This window comes from Zalophus californianus, chromosome 12 (assembly GCF_009762305.2).
Source record: "Zalophus californianus isolate mZalCal1 chromosome 12, mZalCal1.pri.v2, whole genome shotgun sequence".
Lineage (NCBI taxonomy): Eukaryota > Metazoa > Chordata > Mammalia > Carnivora > Otariidae > Zalophus > Zalophus californianus.
Window position 1 is genome coordinate 53,624,445 of NC_045606.1, and position 24,822 is coordinate 53,649,266.

General features: G+C 40.8%; 1 protein-coding gene across 3 annotated transcripts in view; it reads right to left on the reverse strand.

Annotated features, from left to right (window-relative positions):
• Positions 1 to 24,822, reverse strand: part of RAPGEF5 (Rap guanine nucleotide exchange factor 5) — a 236,155-nt gene that overhangs the window by 46,543 nt on the left and 164,790 nt on the right. For 2 of the 3 annotated variants that reach the window (XM_027574280.2, XM_027574282.2), the window contains exons 10-12: positions 23,969 to 24,087; positions 23,417 to 23,505; positions 206 to 284 (exon numbers count right to left, since the gene is read on the reverse strand). In XM_027574280.2, coding sequence (XP_027430081.1) covers positions 206 to 284; positions 23,417 to 23,505; positions 23,969 to 24,087 — 287 coding nt within the window. The remainder of the gene's footprint in view (positions 1 to 205; positions 285 to 23,416; positions 23,506 to 23,968; positions 24,088 to 24,822) is intronic. The other variant, XM_027574281.2, reaches the window with a different exon arrangement.

Genomic DNA, 24,822 nt, shown 5'->3' on the forward strand with positions numbered 1-24,822 from the left:
AAGCGAAAACAGCAGACCTGCCTTCCAGTTCCCCCTGTCTATTCTGTCTCATTTCATCTTTTACCTCGGATATCATTACATTAATATTTAACATATCCACACTCTACAGAGGGGCTGAGTAAATTAAGAAAGGCAGTTAATTCCTAATGCGAGACATCTGTCTGAGAGGAAGCCGACACAGCATCCTGAAGTTAATGAAGGATATTGCCTCAACAGCGCCTGGCACAAGTCATCAGTTGTCATGAAGACAGTGTACGTGAGAAGGAAATCATCAAGGAGGGTCTCTGTGAAGAAAGAAAAACAAACACAAGGTAAGCACACCACTGACAAGAAGGTAACTGCTTATCCAGGCTCTCAAACAGAAATATGATAAATGGTGGTGGGTGTGGGAGGGGTTAGGAGAATTTTAGCCACAAAATACATTATTTGTTGAAGTTAAGATTTTTTAAACTCCTTACACAGAATACCTCAAGCAATGGGGTTTTTTTGTTGCAAGGCTCTCTAAACATACAACTTTTGTCATCTTTTTCACTCCTTAAAACATTTATTTTTGTGGGTAAAGATGTTATGGAAAACCAATGCATAAATAATGTCCTTTTAAAGATAAATTTTATAGTATTTCTGGGGTATATGCTCCAGTCCTACAGGGAATGAAGCCTGCATGTTCTAATAAATCAAGGCTTTCTATAGCCATTTACCTAAGTCTAGGGCAAGAACAATGGATAATAAAACTTAGAGGACACATAACGGGTTCTGAGGCCATTCATGTTTCTGTCTCAAATGCATCTGTAAGAAGTTGCGAAAGTGGTGGGTGATGTTACTGCTGTGGAGACAGACAGAGCTAAGTCACGTTTAATATGGGAGCAGGTATAACATATCACAATATACTCCTTCCCAATCCCTTCCCTACCTCCTCAACTGACAAAAACAGCTTTGATTTTTATTGCTTCTTGGCCTTGTGTGTTTTTGGAAAAGTCCAGCTTACATGTAATATGGAACAGCTAAACAGGTAAACTCTGACCCTGCAATACAATTTCCAAACTGATAGAAAAAATTACATGCAGAATGCAAAGTATAGCTCTTGCCATAATAATCTTTATCCAACCTCCAGAACTTAAAATTCACTTTACTATTATGATTTCATTTTCATGTCTTTTACATCCAAACATCAAATTTCCAGTAATTTGAAATAGTAATCACTTGTAAGAATAATGAGCTTGTACACGCAATAGCATTTATGTTCTCCAAGAGCTATACTAAATGTGTAAGTAGAAAGAATTGCCCTGTATAGAGCTCTGCATGTCTATGTTGAAGACAGGAAAAATTCCAGAATTTATAGAAATAACCAATAACGTTTACTATAAAAACTGATCAATGCAAAACAAGGCTATGTTTATGAACACAAAACTCTGATATAAAGAGGTAGTGAATGACATCTCCATTCCCTATCAGCTGTCCCCGCTTAATTAATTCTGTTTTGTTTGATTGTAGAACATCAAGATAATCCCAATTTACACCAATAAGTAGTTGCAAATGGTCATGTTAAAAAAAAAACAACCTGCTTTCTAATTGCAAATGCCCTTAAGTGAAATGAACCAGAGATGCTAATGAAGAGTATTAAGAAAGGTTTTTTTTAAAGATATTTATTTATGCTAAGTAACAGTATTCCTTATTAAAAAAATAAGTTTGACAAATGGCACCTATTTGTAAAATAAGCCTACACTTATAATTTAATCACACCACAATATATTAACAGTCACTGCTCCAGCTTACTGTTACTTGTAAAAGTAAGTTCTCAAACAGATGTGTCTGGGCCTTGCTAGGCATAAACTAAGACCTATGCATTCTAAGTGTGTAAAGGGAAAGTAGAGCCTGGTATAGAGTTCTACAGCTCTATGCGGAAGATAACTGTGGGCATGTGGCCGGTGGGACAATTTATTGTGAGAAAACACGCACAGCCTGCACTCCCAGAAGGCCCAGGAGCCCTCTCCTAGAGGCCTGTTTACAAAAGTTACTGGCAAGCTGTGACCTCCAACATAATTTCCAAATTCACAGGAAAGATTCCATGCAGTTTCAAATATTCATCTGCCCGAAAAGGCAGGAGAACCTATATTCTAAGATCTGCCCCCAAAACTAGTTAAACCTAGCAGCAGAAGTTCATCACTTGGTTATCCTAATGAGAACCTTGAAATATACATTTTGAAGCTTTGTGTGTCCCTTCATCACAGGTTTTAAAATAGTTTCAAGAAAAACCAAACAGTGGCATAATGTCTGAACCCCCAGGATATTTTGAAATACAACTTGAAAACTATCAATCCAGGACACTACTGAACAGGAATGTTCACCGATTCTAACACTGCTCTGTATGTATGGTTGATGAACATCCTCAAGTTCTCTGCTCTCATTAGAAATTGAGTTTTTTTGCATTCAATGTTAGATACAGGCGGCAAGAACCACAGAGTAGGCTAGAATCTATTTTAGGGGTCTCTGTGGGCTCTTACAGATCAGAGTTGGAGATACACAGAAGCCACTGGGTGAGAGCCCTGAGAACCTCATGCATTCAGCATTCAAAATGCTTGATGGGACATAGGTTCGGCCTGTTTGGAATGTTCTTACACTTAGCTGATTTAAGGAGGTTGGAACTATTCTCTAATCAAAATTTACTCCATTAGCAACTGAGATGAAAAAGAATGCCATTAAACTTTGACATAACCAGTCATTCCATTCTGGAACAGCCTTGGATAATGAGCTGAGTGACTTTAAGAGTCCGGTTTATATGGTGGCAAAACCATTTGGCATTCAATTCAATTAATGAGCTCACATATGACAATATTTTGTTAAGGGCTTTGACCCAGAAATGCTTTTCCCTAAGCAACTACCATATTTAATATTCAACAGCATTTACCTAATTATCTCTTTGCCATAGAAATACTAATTAAAATAAAAACAACAAGGCTACATAAAAACATCTCCAGTTAAAATCCTACTGAACTGCTAAAAATCCTCATCAACAGAACAGATTCCCAATACCCTTGATTCAAATCTTTCCCTATTTAACTACCATATTGTTATGAAATTTTTCTCTATATAAAGAGCTTTCCCTTACTCTTTTCCAGCACTGGTATTTTTTTGCTGCATATGAAAGTAATTGAATGATATAATCAAAATGACACACTTCAAATAAAAATGCATTTTATAATAGCCATGTATCAAAAAAGGCTGTCCCTTGGTATTCAGAGATATTTTTGGAACCACAATGGCTATATAAATGATCCCCTGAAGACTATTAGCCAACAATAGCCATTTAGAAAGACTAGCACATCCTCTAGCATCCACATTAAAATGCTATAATTATCTATTATATTATATAGTGCTTAATTAACAGTAATTTAAGACTTTAGGCAGAAAAGCACCTTTGTGTATAAAAGTATCTTTCGTTTAAACAAATTCATAGTTGCCATATACACTAACATTCTGAATAAAAAGATATATTCATTATGCTTTCTAACTCTGAATACCTAGGTATTAATAGACAGAAAACCTTTCCTTTGAAATTCTATTCATTAAATCAATCACTAAATCTAATCCCAAATTCCTGGCTCATCACTGATAAAAATATTCAGCCATACTTTTGGGAATACCCCCCCTCTCCCCCAAATCAAAGAACATTTATGTTGTGGCTTTTTAAATATAGGACGTACTCTTGCAGTATAAAAGAAACATGTTGATAACAATCAAAACTGGAAAGCAAATATATTATAGTTTTAAGCACTATGTTCACTTAAAATAAAATACATCAAGGTGTAGTCAAAATTTAAAGCTTTGATAGAAATTACTCTAAAATCCATGTCTACTATTTACTATAATGATGTTAATACAGGACTTTTCTCTCTCATCTGTTATTGTTTTAATTTTAAGGTATAAGAAAAGAATTGTCCATTTTCATTTGATTTTACTTGAATGTATTTTTTTTACGCAGATATTAAAATATTTTCTCATTCTAAGTGTATCAAGCACTAAAAACTTCCATTTATTTCTGTAAAACACAAGTGTTTCTAGAGCATCCTGGAGTTGTGTCAGGTGGACTACTAATTGGTTTGGTGCAGATCCTTTTTATAGGGTTTTGTTATGTAAATGTAATCAAATCAGAGGAATGGATCTAAATGTTTCAAAAAGGTCTAAGCTTAATGCTTTTTTTTTTTTTGGTGTAAGTGAATTGCCAAGAAAGCAAATGATAAGAATTTTAACAGACAACTGCCTATAGTCGCTATTTAAACTAAGTATAGTAATGTGAATATTCAGCATTTCTGTAGTGACTCATATTCCCTTAAGTACTGTTAGCAGTTTTGTTTCACCTATATTTCTACTTCAGATGCAGCGGAATTGAAGGCACTCTAAAGTAAGTTCTACTTAAACTTTATTTCGAGAAGCCAAGAAAAACTCCGTACTTGAAAGTTCTTGTTTCTGGTCCTGGAATATTACAACTTGCCACTATTTTTTGAAAAGCAGTGCCAAAATGTACCATGTAATTTGATTAAGCACAAATTAAAAAAAATTAACGTTCATGTCTGAATCACAGGTTAAAGTGCTATGCCGTCAAGAGCTATGTTTTTCTCAGTTTATTTTACATTTTCTGAAAGCAATATTCATGACCTCAAGTGCAATTGTTTACCCCAGCTTTTAAATTCACTCAATTCCAGCACATTTTTACAATTCACCAGAGTATTGCTTAGCCATTCTAAAATGAACAAATCTTGAGATCTCATTTTATTTTTCCTTTTTGGTTACATAATAAATGCTTATTCATTGAATACTGTTTCTACGTCAAATTTTATTGGAAAACTTTTTTATTTGTTATTGTTATGTTAATCACCATACATTACATCATTAGTTTTTGATATAGTGTTCCATGATTTATTGTTTGTGCATAACACCCAGTGCTCTACGCAGAATGTGCCCTCTTTAATACCCATCACCAGGCTAACCCATTCCCCCACCCCACTCCACCCCCGCTCTACGTCAAATTTTAAAAGTCATCTCTTTCATGACAGGAGCTTACTACACACAGAGCTTAGGTGGCACTCTTCAAATAGTGCAATCTGCTTTTATTGTAACTTGAAAAGTTTGGTTTTGGAATCCCATCATTCCTTAGGAAAAAACGATTTGAATACAACAGGAATTATGTTCTGAACTATATTACATTCCACAGGCTGCCTTTTAAAAACGTCACTAGATGGAGCATGGACTAATAAACCCAGGGCTTGCCCATGTTCTCCACACCAAGGGTCATGTTTGCAAGTCACCCTTGGGCGGGGAGAGAGGTGACAGGCCCCCTGAGCTCCTGCTGTCCCAGCCCTCAGCTGCTCTCAGCATCTAGACACACTTATAATTACAACCCATTTGTGGCTCATGCGTGTGTCTGTTAAACCTGCTGGGAAGCTTAGAAAACAGTGGGGAAACTCCTAAGGGAATCAGAGAGCTGAATTTCTACCTGCATAGCCTTAGGCAGGGTCCTGAACCTCTGTGGGCCTTAGTTAAGTCAGCTATAAAGTGGGTATCATATCCACACCTAGCAGAATTGTAGTCAGGATGAAAGAGAATAGTGTATTCTCAAGCACCTGGCAGAGAACCTGGTATACATTCGGCACTCAATAAGTACCACTTGTTCTTACTTTCAAAAAATAATATTTAGAGCCTGCCCCAATTCTCCAAGTGCTACCAATCAACCAAGAAAAACCGAGTACTGAGAACAGACTATGCAGAAGGTATTTGCTAAGGGATTTGGGGGTGAGAGACAAGAAAGCACAGAGTGATCCATGGCTTCAAGCTTGTAATTAGTCAGGGAGCCGAGACGTTTGTCCCCGTGAAATGAACTAAATAAGGCAACACTTCAATTGGGCAGCACCAATCATAAATCTTCTAAGGGATGAAGGAAACTCCAACATGTCATGTGAGATCACTCCTGCACTTCTAAGAAGAATCGGACAAACAGGTGAAATAAATGTGAGCAAGGGAGTGACTGCGTGTGTGTTTGTGGTTGAGTCACAAACCTGTGGCCTCTGGGCCTTGTCTAGCCCTCAAAGATGTTTAAAAATCAGAAGATTTAGGGGCACCCGGCTGGCTCCGTCAGTTAAGCATATGACTACTGATTTTGGCTCAGGTCATGATCTCAGGGTCGGGCTCACGCTCAGTGGGGAGTCATCTTGAGATTGTTTCCCTCTGCCATACTCTCTCTAAAATAGATAATCTTTAAAAAAACGAAACATAAAAATCAGAAGATCTGGCAACACCAGGCCCACATCTCATAGGGCAACATAGTGTAGTGCTGAGTTGCCCTTTTCATGCTGGGCACACTCTGCAGTTTATCACGGTTCTGCCCTCATTGGCTTCACTTGTTCTTATTAGTGGACTGTGGACAGGTGAGTTTTTTTTTTTTTTTAAGATTTTACTTATTTGACACAGAGAGAGGGAGACAGAGAGAGAGAGCACAAGCGGGGGAGCGGCAGGCAGGCAGAGGCAGAGGGAGAGGGAGAGGGAGAGGGAGAAGCAGGCTCTCTGCTGAGCAAGGAGCCCGATGCGGGACTGGATCCCAGGACCCCTGGGATCATGACCCGAGCCGAAGGCAGCCGCTGAATCGACTGAGCCAACCAGGTGCCCTGGACATGTGAGTTTTATAAGTCTTGGTCTATGGTATAGTTTGGAAACAGTAATGGAAGGGATCACATATATAACTGCAAAGTAAAGCGAGAAAGTAGGTTGGAGCCAATTCCTAGAGGGTCTTTGAGCCCTAGAGCAAGAAGCCTGGGGCTTGTTTTATAAGAAAAGGGAAGTGAATGGAAATTTTCAAGGGGAGAAATGACAAGAGATACAGATTACACTTGCTGCATCAGGACAGTCAGACTGGGTAAAGGAAAAATAAGGAGAGGGAAGGCGAGTTTACTTTTTAAATACATTGAGCTTGAGTACCCATATTTCTGGGCAGAAATATCAAAGACCAGAGCTTGCCAAAAGAGGTCTGGATGACTACGGGAGCTACCATATGAAGAAGGTATAAAGAGGGTGGCTGGAACAACAAAAACTCTCAGATACAGTCCTAGGAAGTTGTAAGCAGGGAACTGAGGGCTGAGCTGGGGTGTATGTTCACATTTGGGCAATGCTAAGAGAAAGATGGGTTCAGGAAGGGGGAAGAGAAGAGAGAGAGAAAACAGGAGAACAGGGAGACACAAATGTAATAGAAGCCAACAAGAAAGGATGATGGAAAGGAGAGCAGATCCCCAGTGTCAAAAGTTGCTGGAGGGAGGTTCATCAGCCTTCTTCTGCATTCAAAGGACACAGGATTTGGTGCGAGGATGGTCCCTGTCTGACGGCTTTGGAGAGATGCCCCTTGGAAAATGTTAGGGGCATACCCAAGTTAGACTAAAAGGACTTAAGGATATTCTGATAATCGCCCTCACACCATCCATCACACTGTTTTCCCCCAAAGACTCTTCTTGCAGGTGTTACAGCTTGCTGATTAGTAACAGCAGCTCTCACAAATAAGCTGGGAGGAAGCATTTCTTCCTGATCAATCCAAGTATCATTTTATCTAAGAGTATAGATTAGAACGTGGGAAGTGTCATGGGTATGGAGCCTTCAATACCAATCTGGCACCATCTACCAACAAAAATTAATAACCAGTTGCAAGAGTCACTCAGTCTAACACAATCAACTCTCAGAGTTGCTCCATCTGGTATGATTAACATCACAGAATGCATTCTTAAAGATACAAACTGTGTTCCTAAGTGCTTGTCAGTTAAACATTCCAAAATTTCATGAAATGAAGAAAAAATTAATTAAAACATTAAATCTTAAATTAGAAGTCTGGGGCATGGTTGTTTGAAGCAATAACTCCTAATACTGGAATCAACTTAGGACAAGGTATGACATTTTTATCTCCCAGGCACCAAGAAGAATCTCTATTATCAGCTTTCTTCCAAAACTTGAAGTATATCACCATTCTGAATGTTAATTTTTCCACCCTGGTCACTGTGAATCATTATCACTGAATTCAGATGAGAAAATTTTATTTTTTGTTTCTGCTTAACAGAAATTCTAGAGCTATGGGAGAGAAGTTATTTTCCTCCAAGTTGAGGCAATAGTCAATTGCCTTCATTTAAAGTTAAGAAAGATAACTAGACATATTAAAGATAAAAAGATTACCAATTTACTGGTTTAAATTAAGCACAACTAGGGTGCCTGGTCGGCTCAGTTGGTGGAGCGTGTGACTCTCGATCTAGGGGTCGTGAGTTTGAGCCCCACGTTGGGCATGGAGCTTACTTAAAAATGAAATCTTTTAGGGGTGCCTGGGTGGCTCAGTTGGTTAAGCGTCTGCCTTTGGCTCAGGTCATGATCCCGGGGTCCTGGATCGAGCCCTGCATTGCATGGGGCTCCTTGCTTGGTGGGGAGCTTGCTTCTCCCTCTGCCTGCCGCTCCCCCTGCTTGTGTTCCCTCTCTCTCTCTCTCTCTCCCTCCCCTGCCCCGACAAATAAGTGAATAAAATCTTTGAAAAAAAGGAAATCTTTTAAAAAAATAAACACAATTAAGCATAACTAAGCCTCTTTCTAAACAACCTGGCACAAATCTTAGACAAACTGAAAATGTCCAACATTAGAAAACTTACTTTACTGTGTAGCCCATGTTTAAAAAATATTTCTAGGACAAATATTTCATCCAGTGACTGACAGCTGGGACACCTTTGTGCTCTGGGTTCCAGAACAGTCATTGGAGTTCTTTTCAGTAACACAGCTGCTTTCTTTCTCACACCAATGAAAGGGAGACTAGTACTTCAGGGTCACGAAGAAAGGTTTGGTCGTGACCACTGACTGAACACCTATTGCTTGGGGTTGGGCACTGTGCTCACTGCCATGGAGAAGGCCAAGTTTTAAGGCCTCAACTTTCACAGGGTTTGGAATTTAATCAGTGAGATCATAAAAGGACCACATAGGGGCCTACAGCCCCAAGCTGATAAATATTCCATTCACGGGAATGTCTGAACAAACCTCTACCCCCACTACCACCCTCATCCCCCACCCCCATCCAGCACACATTTTAGCCCTAGAGAGCCCCAAATTTGCTCTGAACCACACCTATTCCTTAGTGTGCACCAGGAAGCCAACGGCAGCTTTGATGGGCAATGAGGAAAAGTAGAGAAGGGAAGATAGTAGGTATTCTCTTCGAACATCTTCGAAATAGCCACCCTCTATTGACCACGTACTGTGTGCTGTACCAGGAGCTTTACCCACATGATCTGTGCTCCTCATATTCTTTCTAGGAGGCATACTCTCCAAGTGGGATGATGACACCAAGCCTGAGCTAAGTAGGGTGAGAAACTACCGAGTTGTTGCAAGTTAATATCAGAAGGGAGCTAGGTCCCAAGGTGGGCTGATGCCCAACTCCGGATTTCACTGCACTCTACTCTTCTAAGGCTGTGAATCCAAATGGTCCATATCAGACATGGAGGTAATGGATGTGCAGGAAAGTCACAGAGTCCTGGTTTTGGATGGGGAGAAGTGCCACAGATACAGGAACTTAGTCTTTTTATTTTTGAATTGCCAAAAATGTCCCTTTAAGTCATTTTCCATCTACACACCAGCATGCTGGAGTTCCTTTATTCCTACTCAAATTTCGTTTTTATTTTCTAGCAAACACTTAGGAAATAGCAAATATCTATAAGGGATCAGCCAATTTCCTTTTCTAAAGGTAGAACTAACAATCACATAGAAGGATTAAGATAGTCCACAAACTCCCAATGCTTTTAAGATCTATTTTATTTTATTGAGAGACAGAAAGCACATGTACATGTACAAGCACGGCGGGGGGGGGGAGGTGTGGCGGGGAGAGGGATGGGGATGGGCAGGGGGAGGGGCAGAGGGAGAGAGAGAATCTTAAGCAGGCCCAAGATGGGCTCCTTCCCACAACCCTGAGATAATGACCTGAGTTAAAATCAAGAGTTGGGTGCTTAACTGACAAAGCCACACAGGCACCTCTCTTTTAAGATCTTTTAATGACCATTTACACATATTTATATTTTTTAAAGTTGACGTGTAAAGGTAGAAACTGAAACAATCTTTTAAAATGGTCAAACCATAAAACTTTTCCTTTCCTTCTAAACTCCATATTAAACATCACAGACACTGAGAATCATTAGTCACATTTTATTTTGTCCTCTCTTTCTTAAAAGAAAAAAAAAACTGACTTCCACATCAAAGTCTTGTCTGTTCCTCACCTCAGTGATTACATATACCTATTACTCCGACATCTCAGTAATCAAGCCATTAAACATGTATTACCTGTCACTGGGTAAGGTATTTTTGTCTTTCTGGCTAAAGGCATTCATACAAACTCCTTTGTCTCAAATGATTCTATTAAGTCAGTTTTGTTTTGTTTCAAAATAAATGCACTACTTACACACCTAAGAACATCCTTAGGCCTTTCTCCTAGCATTGAAATCCCATGATTCATGGTGATTTGACCCACACAGCAGGTATGTAACAGGTACATAAGAGTTCTGAAATATCACCAAAAATATAATAATATAATTATATATTATGTTATTTTATGAGAACAAATTGAATGTGTGCTATTGTTAAGCTTAGTTGAAGTCATAATATAGGAAATATTTTTTAGTATATGTTTCATATGTTTGGTGAAAAAAATATTTTTTAAAGATTTTATTTATTTATTTGAGACGGGGAGAGAGACAGTGATCGAGAGCATGAGAAAAGAGTGAGGCAGAAGCAGACTCTCCGTTGAGCAGGGAGCCCCAGACATGGGGCTCAATCCCAGGATCCTGGGATCATGACCTGAGCCGGAGGAAGATGCTTAACCTACGGAGCCACCCAGGCACCCCTGCTCTCCACATATATTAAAACCAAACAGTATATTTCCCAGCTTCACTTGCAGCTAGATGTGGCTATGACTAAGTTTTGGTCCATGGGATAAAAGCAGAAGCCGTGTGTGATGTACAGGTGTGTTCTTGACTTGCTCCATCCTGCTACCTGGACTGTGATGCTAGCTAGTATCCATCTTGATTTATGAGATGGAGGTCAGACTCCAGGGACACTGGAGCAAAAGCTGGAAGGAATCTCAGTCCTAGCTGATTTCAGAGTGGCCTTACCAGCTCTACACTGCATTTCTCTATTTTTATTTTCACATGAGAGAGAAGTATATACCTTGTTTAAGTTACCATCCGTTTTTCTGTTACACACAGCCATGCCTAATAACAAATAAAATATACACACAGAAAATTCTCAAACACACGATGAGTAATGTGGTCTGCTTCTTAAGTTTCTCTATTATCAAAAGCAGGCAAAGAGCTCAAACACACGATGAGTAATGTGGTCTGCTTCTTAAGTTTCTCTATTATCAAAAGCAGGCAAAGTACACTTACCGAGAGATAAGTATTGTGAATTTATCCTGATCTCACTACTTTGGATTTCTAGAATATGCTGATGAAGACACATTTGCCTTTCATGTTTTTTTCCCAAAGAACAAACACCCTCCCTAGGAGACTGTAAAATAGAGTAAATTGTCATAATAATTCTGAGACATGTGCTTGCATTATGCCAATCAGCACTAGCAGAACTTGAGCTAACTAAAATATTTTTACAAAAGTCAGCAGAGTGGTAAATAAAAATGGCTTGCAATGTCTTTAAATTCAGATCAAACTGAAACAAAACAACATGAGGTTACATTTTATATGTCCAACTCTAGGGAATAAGGTCCAAAATTGAAAATATCTTCACTGCGTTCTTTCTTTTTTCTTAACAAAACACATGACACTATTTATGGTATCTTTAAGCCTGCTACACAAAAACAAAATTTGTGATATCAAGCAAGGAAGAAAATTTAGGGGTAAAAACCTAACTTGCTTCAAGTACTATACAAATCTCTCTTCATAACAAGTATATTTAAGGTACATTGAAAGGGATGTAATTATTGAAGTAGTACACCAGATGCTTTAATATTAGAACCATTATCTTTTTTTTTTTAAGATTTTATTTATTTATTTGAAAGAGAGAAACAGAGAGAGAGGGAACATGAGCAGGGGGAGGGAGAGGGAGAAGCAGGCTTCCCGCAGAGCAGGGAGTCTGATACGGGGCTCGATCCCAAGGCCCTGGGACCATGACCTGAGCCGAGGGCAGATGCTTAATGACTGAGCCACCCAGGCACCCCAGAACTACCATCTATCTTGAGTCCTGATATATACCACTCATTCACCAAAAACTATGCTCACTTAAGGCTGAGAATTTAAGTAGAAATACCCAGCCAGGTATGCAAAAGGCAATTCTAACTTGTACTTTTCATCTTCACACTAAGTGATGCTCATTTACAGGATTAAAGGATTTAAAAGATTCACAAAGTATCCTGTATGCAGAAAACAGACAAGAACAGTAAGTCTGAAGCAGAAAACGATACAGAATTGCTCTAAAAATAATTTCCCAGCACTATTCAGATTACAATAAGATATTTTGGGGATTACAAGATATTTTAGTTTTCCACAGTTTCTGTTCATTCATATTTAACGATTCCGTCTAATTTCATATTTATTGAAAGATTTGGGGGAAGGCCTGCCAGCCAAGCAGCAGCCTTACGTATAAGGCAAAAAGCTGCAAACAGAATGAAAAGAATGGTTTCAATTGTAGAGCAAGAAAGCCCCAAGGGCAGAAAATGAGGATAATGGGAAATGGGAGGGGAGGGTTATAATGAGAAAGACTGCAAAGAGAAATGAGAGAAAGCTCAATTATAGGTATGTTAAAGGCAAAAATTCTCCTGCTCAAAGAATGTTCCTTTCAGACATGTGCTTGTCAATTACAGCAATTCTGTGGCACTGCACCCTTTCAATGAAGCAAGACTTTGATTGAAACATGCTGTGAGAGATTAACATGCAGTGATTATAATCAACAAATTGCCATTCACTAACATTTCTTCCTCACACTGAGGAGACTACCTGAAGTACACACTCTCACACAGAAAAATGACTTAATTTTTTTTTTTTTTTCTGATAGGATGCTAGTTTTGCTTGAGGAAGGTGGCACAGCATTTTAAAATACGGACAAGGACATCTGATGATCTCACTTTAAATCTTCCAACTGTCTGGGGAGAGGACACACAAGATCTCTGAGAGAAAGAGAGAAGAGAAAGAGAAAAGAGTTTTTTCATCCTTCAACATTGTCTCCAGTAACTTTAGCTGCTGATGTTACAGTAAAACTGTGGTCTTGCTAAAATTACTAGATTGTCAACTCTATTGACACAGTATCTTGTCTTCATGAATTTCAGAATCTGTTGCTCTTTCCAATTTGCTCCTCCAAAAAAGCCTGACTGATATCACACATTTAAACAAGTTTCTGGAAATACAGCTGGACATGACAAAATCATATTTGCACTAAAGTACATTAAACATGCCCAAAGACCCAAAACTCACTAGGAAATATGGTAATTTTAGAAACTCTGAGATTTGAGAACAGCATTTCTTTTTAAAGGAATAGAAATCCATTTTCCTTTTTTTTTTTAAAGATTTTATTTATTTGAGATAGAGAGAGAGAGAGGGAGGGAGGGAGGTAGAGTGCAGAGGGAGAGGGAGAAGAAGACTCCCTGCTGAGCAGGGAGCCCTACATGGGACTCAATCCCAGGACCCCGAGATCTTGACCTGAGCTGAAGGCAGATGCTTAACTGACTGAGCTACCCAGGTGCCCCCACTTTCCTTTTAAAAGAACAACAACAACAAAAAGAAACAATTTAAAAGAACAAAAAAATCAGTTAGTACCAAACTGAGGTGTACTACAGAGATTCTTTTTTTCTTTTTTTTTTTTTAAGATTTTTACTTATTTGGGAAAGAGAGAGAGTGTACACTCATGCACGCAAGCTGGAAGGAGAGGGAGAGAGAATTTGAAGCCAACTGTAAGCTGAGCGTAGAGTCCAGAGTGGAGCTCCTTATCAAGACCATGACATCGTGACCTGAGTTGAAAGCAAGAGTCAACTGACTGTACCACCCAGGCGCCCCTGTACTATAGAGATTCTTAACAGGTATACATTAGGGAGACAATATGAAAACTGAACAAAGCTGTTACCTTTCTCAAATTTATTTTTATGAGAGAAGATTCAAGTTGCACTGAGGATCTGTGTTTCGTAAGCAACCTCCTTCCTATGCCAAAGAGACTAGAAAGATTTAAGCCAGTATTTTATTCCCACAATAATAAAGCTGAAGACTCTCAGGACCTCATGATTCTACACAAACTTTGTGTCTTATCAGATAGGGCCTCTATAGTTTATATTTAAAAACAGATTGTACTTTTTATATATTCAGATTCTTTGAAAATTGACAATTCATGTACATACTTATGGCACTTTCCAGTACCAGAGTATTTTATTATTTGTAATAAATTCTTCTCCAGCCATTCTAGGAAATTAGAAATTCACTGAACTATAAAGAAATACCTGTTTCCTAACTGTGTCAAACTGGGCATCTGAGGTGAAGGGAAAGCAAATAAAATGTAAATAAGGGAAATAAAGCAAATAAAATGTGCAGAGGTGAATGAAGGAGAAAGTCCATTCATTTCTACGTCTTCCATAGTCTGCAGTTTACATGGAAAAACCCTCATGGTTCATGAGTTGAGGACATCAGCACCAGAACTGACTTTATAGAGACAACAGTCACATGTCAATTTCATTTTGAATACAGTGTGAAGGAAACCCTCAAAGACCCTCTATCTCACCTCCAGGCTCTAGGACAAGGCCTTCACTCACCCCATCAGAAAGTGGTTGATGTTTGTCTTAAAAGTACTCAAAGAACAAAGTCTAGAAACCTGTCAAGATGTCCAAGTTTTTCAACATTCTTACAGTCAAGAGGTTTAAGATTTCATTTCTCAGGTAATTCTTGCTCCTCGTGCATCTTAATTTCCCTTTTTTTTTAATCTTCAGGTCCTCTTGAAATTAATGTTCTATAGCCCTATAATATTTTAGTTTGTTTCTGGTGTGCTCTGGACTTAGAGTTGAACGTCAAGTATTGGAAGAGGTCTTGTGGATTCAACACGAAAATGATGCAATGAAAAGAAATGCATTCCAATGATCTGTTTTCATTCTAAACAGGGATGGTGTGCCTGGAAAGTATGCTGTCCTCCTACTTATACCCTCATCCATTACACACCTTCCTTTGCCCGTTGGTTATGCGGTAATGAAAACTTCCACATTTCCATTATTAATCAGTGTATGTTAATGACCTTATGCTTCAGCTCGGTCTCACTTCATTTCATCTTGCTTCATTACCAACAAGAGTATTAATTAACCCACAACCTACTGGCAGCGTAAAAGCATCAATTCCCTTGTTATCATACATAATATCACATGTTTAAAGGTGATGCGAATAGATTAGTCCACCATGATGAACACCTCAAGTGAAATCCACAGTCAAAATCTGATTTTTAACCCCATCTCCTGTGAGCAGTCTGACCCCTACCAGCTGATATGAGGACCTCTTCCCCCACACCCTTCTTTTGTAACCTCTGGGAAACAGGGATGCAGGCAGCTCACCCAGTGGCCATCCAGCTCACAGCTGGAAACCAAGAAGCAGGCCTTTGTGCTGGAGATTAGAGCACTGTTAAGCAGCTACCGAAGCACCTGATTTGGGGTTTACAGCTGGAGTTGAATGGTAGGTTTTTACTTCAGTGAGGCCTTTTATCCCTGACTCTAGTCACTAGATAAAAAATGATCTCTGGGGAAAAGCTAGGGATACACCTGAGTTCATTCCCAGTTTCAAATGATCATTCTCTCTCTGAAGCAGTTTAGATAACTTCTACCTTAGCCTCTATGTCCATCAGATTGCGGACAATTATCCTGTTCTAAAATCCACTGGATGGAGAGGAAGTTTGGATAAATGGAGGGGTATCTTGAGTCATCTTCCAATCCCGGGTCTCAAATCTGGGAAGGTCCTCAAACAACATGTGGCCTAAGTCCTCGGCTTTCATAAATGAGGCAACTGAGAAGAGAACTTCTACACAATTCTAATACCTCATCATTTGTCAATATTAATTTTTAAAGTCTCCCAATTCTTCAGTTATGGCCGGCAAACACACTACATTCTCCGTAATAGTAATGGGGAGGGAAGTTAAGGGCATTGCCAAAAAACCAAATCAAACCAAAGCAAACCAAATCCACAGTACAAAGATTAAACAGCAGAGCAGTAACTATATTCTCACGTGAACACTTCTACTTCTAGCTCTCTCTCGACAGCACTTTGGGGATTTTCACTGTCACCATGGATAGCTATTTCAAGCCTTTTCTTTATCTGGAAAAGTAAGCCTTCACCGAACAGCAGTGCTGTGCATCTGAGGCATACCCAGGGCAGCTGGAGTTGGTGCTAATGAATTTAGTCGCTGCTGACTTTTTTACTAAAGCATGGTCTGCAAACAAAATTAAAAGTGGCAGTTTTGGAAAGCTGAAAAAGACCTCAAATGGCAACCTAGTCTAGTTATTTGTCTATGAAAAAGTTATTTTCACAGATCAAGATGGTAAAAGCCTGATATCAAACATTTCCATGGATGTGGATTCTATGGCTTATAGTCCTAGCTAGTACCATCCAGGGATACCTATACCTACTTCAAATTTCCCTTCCTTCCTCCCTTCCTTCCTTCTTTTTCTTCAATTAAGTCTATTTCCTTTGGTTCTGAACTTTGTTGCTATAATCAATAGTTTCATGTTAATTCTTGAAAATACCTTTTTTGTTTTTTTTTTTAAAGTAGGCTCCACACCCAGCATGGAGCCCAAGGTGGAGCTTGAATTCACAACCTTGAGATCAAGAGTCAGACGCTTAACCAACTGAACCACCTAGGTGTGCCTTGAAAATACTTTAAATACATTAAAATACCCTCTAGCTTATTTTTAAAAAAGATTTTATTTATTTATTTGGAGAGAGAGAGAGAACACAAGCAGGGGGAGCGGCAGGCAGAAGGAGAAGCAGGCTCCCCGCTGAGCAGGGAGCCCATTGTGGGACTCGACCCTGGGACCCTGGGATCGTGACCTGAGCCGAAGCCAGAGGCTTAACTGACTGAGCCACCCAGGCGTCCCTCCTCTAGCTTAATTTTAAAGACATGTGGATATAGTTATCATAAAATAGTGCCTATAATGATTAGCATTTAATATCTACCATTTCCCTACTTCCTTTTTTGTCTGAATCCCTCTACTGGAATATATGCCCCATGAAGGTAAAGAGTTTGTTTTGTTTACAACTATATCTCCACATCTAGACAGGGGAGTGTTAAAGATATTTGTGGAATGAAGGAATTAAGTTTTTCTAAGGTATTCATTCATGGGCATATAGAAATTGAGTAATTAAAAATGAACAGTTATATTTTATCACAGAAGCAATGTATAAAGTTAAAAGTAAAGAAATTACAGGGAGATGGCTAGGATCAGAGATAGGATGTAGAATCTTTCACCTCTGGGGGAAAACTGCCACTTTCCCTTGGCAACAGACTCTTTCTGAATATCCCAAGATGGCTTGGTAATACAATTTTGCAAATGGATTTTACTAGTAGGTGATAAATCAAAGCCATTCTTTGGAAATGTTATAGCATAATTTCTCAAAGAGCTTAAGAAGTTTCCCACTGAACAAGGTTACAGACAAACACACACAAATCATCACCAGGTATGGCCAATGAGCAGTGGGTTCCAAGCTTCCTTCTCCATCAACATTCTAACTGCCCTATGAGTCTGAAGAAATGCAGCAGTAATATAAGTAATACAAAGGTATACTGAATAGTCTATGTCCTTGTGCAAAGGCTAAGTGATGGTGATTTCAACATAAAATGACCACGGGTTTCTGCAAACTGTCTACATGAATCCTAGGGTCTCTCCTCCGGATCTAGAATTCCACGGTTCTGTGACATTTGGAAAGAGACTGATGTAGATCTCTTTGAATCAAGGTGTTTTCGTGATGAAAGACATCTCAAAGATTTTTTGTATGACTTGCTTAAGGTCTCAGGCCGGTTTATTAATGGAGCCCAGATCTGGGACCCAAGACCTCAGAATCTCATTTTAGTACACTTTCTCCTCTGCTATGTGTATTTTGTCCTTTCTCAAAGCACGGTTTCTTGCATAAGTGGGCATCTTGGCTGTGAGACTCAAGGGCTACCCAGGGATTTTTATGGTGTGACAGAACCCTGGCAAACATCCAAATGGGTTTTGTTCACTATATATCATCACCTCCTCTTTCCAAGAGTTGAGAAATTCAACAGCTGTGTGTCCAGTACCTCTGTCTCCTCTGATTGTTTCCTTTTTTTCAGAATTATTTCAGTGGGTGGACCAGCAGTGCAAGCTTGTAAATTCTGAACTTCTCAGGCTGCAGAGGCAGGGACCAGTGGACATAAAACCCTGGAGAGGAGGAGGGGGATGGAGGGCAGGTGGAGAAAAGGGAAGATGATGCCCCTGGCTCTCCGAGGCAGATATATATTTGTAACTATTAGAGACTCGGAATAAATCTTAAAAAGTTGGGAGTGGTGGAAGAGACAAGGTCAATGTTCTGTTTCCGTGGCTCTCACATCTGGCTGCATATGAGCCTCAGTTGGAGAGCTTTTAAAGTCCATAAAGCTTAGGTCCCATCTCAGGTCAACTGAATCAGAACCTCTGGGGTGGGACCCAGGTATTGGAATTTTTTCTTTTAAAGGTTTTATTTATTTGAGAGAGAGAGAATGAGAGATAGAGAGCACGAGAGGGAAGAGGGTCAGGGGAGAAGCAGACTCCCCGCTGAGCAGGGAGCCCGATGCGGGGCTCGATCCCGGGACTCCAGGATCATGACCTGAGCCAAAGGCAGTCGCTTAACCAACTGAGCCACCCAGGCGCCCCACAGGTATTGGAATTTTTAAAAAGTGCCCCATGATCCCCTAATGTGCAGTCATACATAAGATCCACTGGTCTATTTGTTACGTGACATTACAAAAATAAAAACAAAAGATAAATACAACATAACTTTAGGTGCATCTTAATTGTGCAAAATCATGGAGAGATTTACCACCATCTAATAATTTTCTGTGTCTAGCCTCAACGACGTTTGAGGCTGCACAAGCTATGCTGCTACACGGTCATCGAGGTCTTTGCCACCTGCAAGAGGAAGCCTGGGACAGAAATGCCAAACATCTTTCCAAAATCCTAAATGGTAAGGAGATCAAGGAAGAAGATCAAAGATAGAAGTTGTCTTCTATCTTTCCAATGACCAGGAAAAAAGCCTTCTTAATTTTTCTTCACAAGACACACGCGTCGAGCACTTAGGACAGGCTTGGTGCTGGCCGGAAAGAAGACAAAGAAGTTCATAAAAATCAGTGCCTGTCCTCCTTTCCTCAAGGTTCTGTCAGAGCACTGCTCTAAAAAAAGCCACCAGCAAGCTGGCAATGAAGATTAGCCGCCGGACTCTATCGATTGAGTGAAACACCCCTATGATGTAAGACAGGCACTTTCATGGAAGTTTTTGCCTCCTTACAAAGGAAAACGACTCAGTTTCTCAATGATCTGCTCGCCCTACGCAGTGCTGCTGGAAGCCAACCAGTAACACGTGACCAAAGAGGCGCTTCCACACTAAGTACACTCCACAGGGTATGCTGAATGACAGCCTCATGAGTAACCAAACCAGCCACACCTTGAAGAAAGCAGGTCAAGCTTAATAAGCATGAGCTGGTTGGCTTTACCTGTTCCTACTATCCTATTCTCAGCTCGCTTGTTTTTCTTAAAAACCCATAACCTTAAGCACCTTTGCTTCAAAAGGATGAATGAAGAATAAGAAAACGGAAAAAAAAAAAAAAAAAGACGCCAGCAAATAATGTGTTTCCTCTTGTGTTCTCCCTAAGGTGGACCTGTCATAATGCAGATTCAGAGAGAAAAATCAATAAGAAGGTTTTTCTCTGTGTAATCCATCCAATACGTAATTTTCCCCCTGCTTTGAACTAGAAGTCATTATTCCCAACAACAGCAGTCCTAAACAAAACATACTGTATCCTTTCCAGGGAGTGGAAAGTGTTAAATAGGAGGATGAACCCCCCCCCCCCCCCCGCAGACCCCGCAGACCAGGGCTGGCTGGGGGGAGCTTGCTCCTCCTTGCCTCTAGCTCCTCCACTCACAACTCCTTGTTTGTCTTTCTCCTTGCCTGCTTTGTAATTCTCCTGGGCTGGGAGTGCTCAGCGATGTCTCCCCTATACTGGGAAGATGAAAGAGCTGCTTGATTTTTCTCTACCATTCCAAAGGTATAAGCCAGGACCTGAACCTTGACAGAAAAGGTCATCTTTGAAAGCTGCTTCAGTCACTTTCCATGTTCATAAATAGATATCCAGTGGCCAGACTCAAATAGCTTTTTCATTTGAAACAATGAAGAATCACCCATTCATTCATTCATTCATACATGCATTCATTCTACACCTGTTCCTGGAAAAACTCCTTGAGCCTGGTCCTACAAGGGAGGAAAGGTATTCATACAGGGGATGATGAAAACACACGGGGCATCCGTTGTGTGAATCTAATCACTTGGGAAAATCATTAGTAGGTTGCTTTTAAGCATCTCTAATATTATTGCTTTTAAAACCCAGTTTGACTTGGTGATAGAGTACCATATGAATTGTTGTTTTCTCGATTCAGGTAGCAACAGGATTACATTATGTCAATAGCTCTGGCATTCTCCTTCCTATTGCATTCAATTAAGTCAACGTTTTTTCCACTTGCATGTCCATATCAATTAGTAATCACTTCAGCTGCTCCTCTGTGAGCGCGGAAGGTCTCTCCTATTGGGTCTTGTACTTCCATTTTCACAACTAAGTGACTTTTGTGGGAAAGAGATGGGAAGTGACTCACATCTCCGGCACTGTTATTTTCCCCAGCCTCTGGCGGGCACAGGAATGTAACAATCCAGAACAGGCTCATCCTGGTCTATGGAAGCACTTATGTCCTCCCATGTACCCTTTCCTCCTCACTGCCACTGGGGCCATGTGGACAACCACCAGATGGCTCCAGCCGGCCCCAGATGGCTCTCTCTCTAAAAGGGGTGCTCGAGAACATAAAAACGCTGCTGTATACTTTTATTGCAGCCCCTTCTCATTTTCCTCCATCTGTCTTCCATATGTTTATACGATGCTATTAGGCTCTTGCTCACATAGGCCTTTTATAATGAGGGTTGCCAGCCTGACCAAAATAAAGAACGTGAATTCACCTCTGTTGGTAACAAGGGGCCTCAATTCCTTTAAATATGTGATTCGTTTAGTATTCAAGCTAGAACAAACTAATCACCTCTTTTCTTCAAGTTGCCCATGGAATTTATTTTATTTTTACATATATGATATTTCTTTTCATTTTAGCAACAAAAAACCACATGGTGGCTTTTCTATTGTATTTTCTCCAAGGGCTGGACCTCCCTATTGCATACACATCAATCTCTAAGTTTGACTTTTCATTTTCATAAAGTTCTCTGTTAATCACAGGAAAAGTTGCTACCATGCTCTCTTTCAAGTATCACTACAAAAATATGAAGTATCATGTGTCCTCTGAAAACTCTGAGGAAATGAGTTGGAATGACGAGAGGCTGACCCCAAGAGGTCTCTTCCTGCCTTGCTGAGGGCAAACCACTGAGCTCTGGTCCTCTCTGCTTTGCTGAGCATGGGCCTAGAGTGACACATCTGATCCCAGGCATGGTGTAACAGTCGCTAGACACCATGCACAACACGGTTTCCAGCAGCCCGCAACTCCGGGCATACTTAGTAAAGTAATCTGGGAGATTTCTCATTCCCAGTGTTGGACAGCGGGAACATGTTATGGGCACCTAGGCCATCTTTCTCAAAAAACCACTGACAATTACAAAGAAAGAAAAAAGAAATCAAGTTAGGCCTAATACTGGCGTTAATAATTTTTACACCCACTCACATGACCTAGACACAGAGTCTCACATTACAGACCAGAACTGTGGTGCTGTTAAGAAGAAGCAAGCATTCAAACCCCTGAAAAATCTATCCACATTGAAAGGTGTCCTCTTTGTGGCAGATTATTTGCCTGTAATCTAGTCTAAACCACCTGTGTAGAGCAGTCTGGTAATCAGTATGTGGAAAATTATTCCCGGTTCCATGATGATTATATCTGATGAAGCAGAACATGGGAACAGTGCTCAGATGCACAAAATATTAACCAATAGACATACAAAAATAACCCAGCAAATGCCATGAGAATGTTTTTCTTTTAGCCTGTGTATAAATGACAGCTACTGGTTTCCACCACCCCAAACATATGCAAAATAAAGTATCTATTTGATTTTTGAGATCAAAGTATAACATTACTGTAGGATATGGGATTGGGTCATTTTCCTTTTCTTTTTTTTAACCCATTTACATATTTCACACAACTTTGTTTCTCTTCACGTCCTTCATAATGCTTTTTAGAGTCAGATATCAGTTAGGTTCAGACAAAAAACTACTGGGACCCAAGGAAACTTGCTCCCACCTACACAGTCATTTCACAATCTTTCCAACGAGAGGAAAAACCTAAGGTGTTACTCTGCAGGAATTCAACCTACAAACACAGGTGCTCTGATAACAGCAAACAGTGCCTTTTAGTCAGGAGATCAAGTTACAGAATCGAGGCTACAGCCAGAGGCCTATTCATTGCAATAATTGTTCCACGCTGGAACAAATTACCAATTCTGGTGAAGAGAAGTAAGTACTTTCCTTCTGGTGATAAAGGAAGCATGGTTAGGTTGTTTTGTACATGCAATGGTACTGTTTCCCAAAGTGCAAGGGTGACAAAGCTAAATGGGTATTTTGCTCCCAGATTAGACAGAAAGGACAAGAAGTCTGATCACTAAGACTTCAGTGAGTTAGTTTCTAGTCTGCGAAGCTATGAGTAGGATATTCTGCACAGCAAGGCTTGCTCTGAGCAATTTGTAAACCACCTGGAAAAAAGCAGAAGTTGCTGCTAAGCTTCCAGTTGCTGAGTAGTTGCATTAATTGTTGGCATCTCCGCAGGGAGGCTACTCCCCTCAGCTCAGTGCTTCCCACAGGCCAGGTGAATGCTCATCCGTTGTATTTCTTCCCAATGAACACTGGCTATTAAAATGCTAGCCTCTTGCCAACTGCCTTTAGGTGAGATTTCGTAAAAATTGCCAAAGACACAAGAACATCTGCCTTCGCATCGTTTTCTTTGTACAGCGACTTCCCAGGCAGCTGCTTGGATCTACATGTGTCCATTTACTGGATTGAAACAAAACAGCACGAGGCCAAGGGGGAGGCGCACAAAGCAGATGCTATTTCTGCCCATGCTGGTTTCGGCTACAGCGGGAGCCTTGCCCCCGCTGACAAGGGCAGGCGCAGCTGTGGGTCTGGAAGCTGGAGACAACCCCCCACCCCCACCCCCCGTGCCTTACCTGTTTCTTTGTCCTGGACTTCTTCCAGATGCAAGTCATTCAAAAGGTGCTCCAAAATCTTCTCGGGGGTCCCGGACACGACCACGTATCTGTCAGAGAGCAGAGAGTCCACAGAGTCATCCTCGGTGGAAGACTGCGAGCGGCTGCTCCATTCATCGTCCTCATCCTCCTCATCAATGTACTTGAAATAAGGCACATCGAAGGTAGGCAAGGGCAGCTCTCGGTCGGAGAGCGCTGCGGACTCCTTCCTCTCTAGCTGAGGGTCAAAGACCCTCAGCCGGGAGCTGCCCATTGTGAACGGCCACTAACAAAGGCATCCCCTAAGAGCTAAAAGATCTTGCCATCTCTGTCCTTTCGCCGGGAACTGAGTCCATCTGGCTGCCAAGAGCTCTGCAGGCAGCTAGGACGCGGCGCGAGAGGCGAGAGGCGGGGAGAAGAGAGAGAGGGAGGGAGGGAGGGACGGGAGGCAGCGGGAGCGAGTGAGATGGAGCGAGAGAACGGGAGGCAGGCAGGGCCGAGGAAAGAGGAGCGCGAGCCTCCGTGCGAACTCACCTCCAATCACTGTCGGCGCTGCCGGCCAGGGGGGCCGGCCCACAGCACTGCACCCTCTTCAGCACCAGGACGTTGTGCTCCTGCTCCTTCACCCGAACCGTCCTCACCTCATCATCCTGCTTTCGGCGGGTGGTGGGGAGGACCGTGATGGATGGGACGAAAAGGGGAGAGAAAATTAAACAAACCGGCAAACAAAAACAAAAACAAACTAACCCCCACCCCCAAGCAGGGGCTAAACTGAAGCTGCGTTTTCTCAAGTTGCTTTCCACCAGGATTTCTTTAAAGATCCTGAAAAAAATGAGGAGTCCGGGCAAGAATCTCCCTCTAATGGTAGAGTGTCCCGGCTCAAATTCTATAAACACAGACAAGTATTAGGGAGACATAAGTACTGTAAAGGAAATGGGAGAAAATAAATAAAGTGGGGCTAGGATTCAGAGAGCTCGCTTTTAAAACTACCTGAATGATCTGAAGTAAGGAATCCGAAGTTCAAAGTTTCAAAAGACACAACATACTAACTGCATATCTATTCTCTTTTATCATGTTAATGCTTAAAACTGGAAAGTTATAGGGGCACCTGGGTGGCTCAGTCATTGAGTGTCTGCCTTCGGCTCAGGTCATGATCCCAGGGTCCTGGGATCAAGCCCCACATCAGACTCCCTGCTCTGCAGGAAGCCTGCTTCTCCCTCTCCCGCTCTCCCTGCTTGTGTTCCCTCTCTAGCTGTGTTTCTCTCTGTCAAATAAATAAAACCTTAAAAAAAAAAACTGGAAAGTTATAAACCACTTAAACACTAAAACAATGAACAAGCCATATTAAGTAGTTAGGGTGGACACATACTCATTTGCCTCACAGCCCT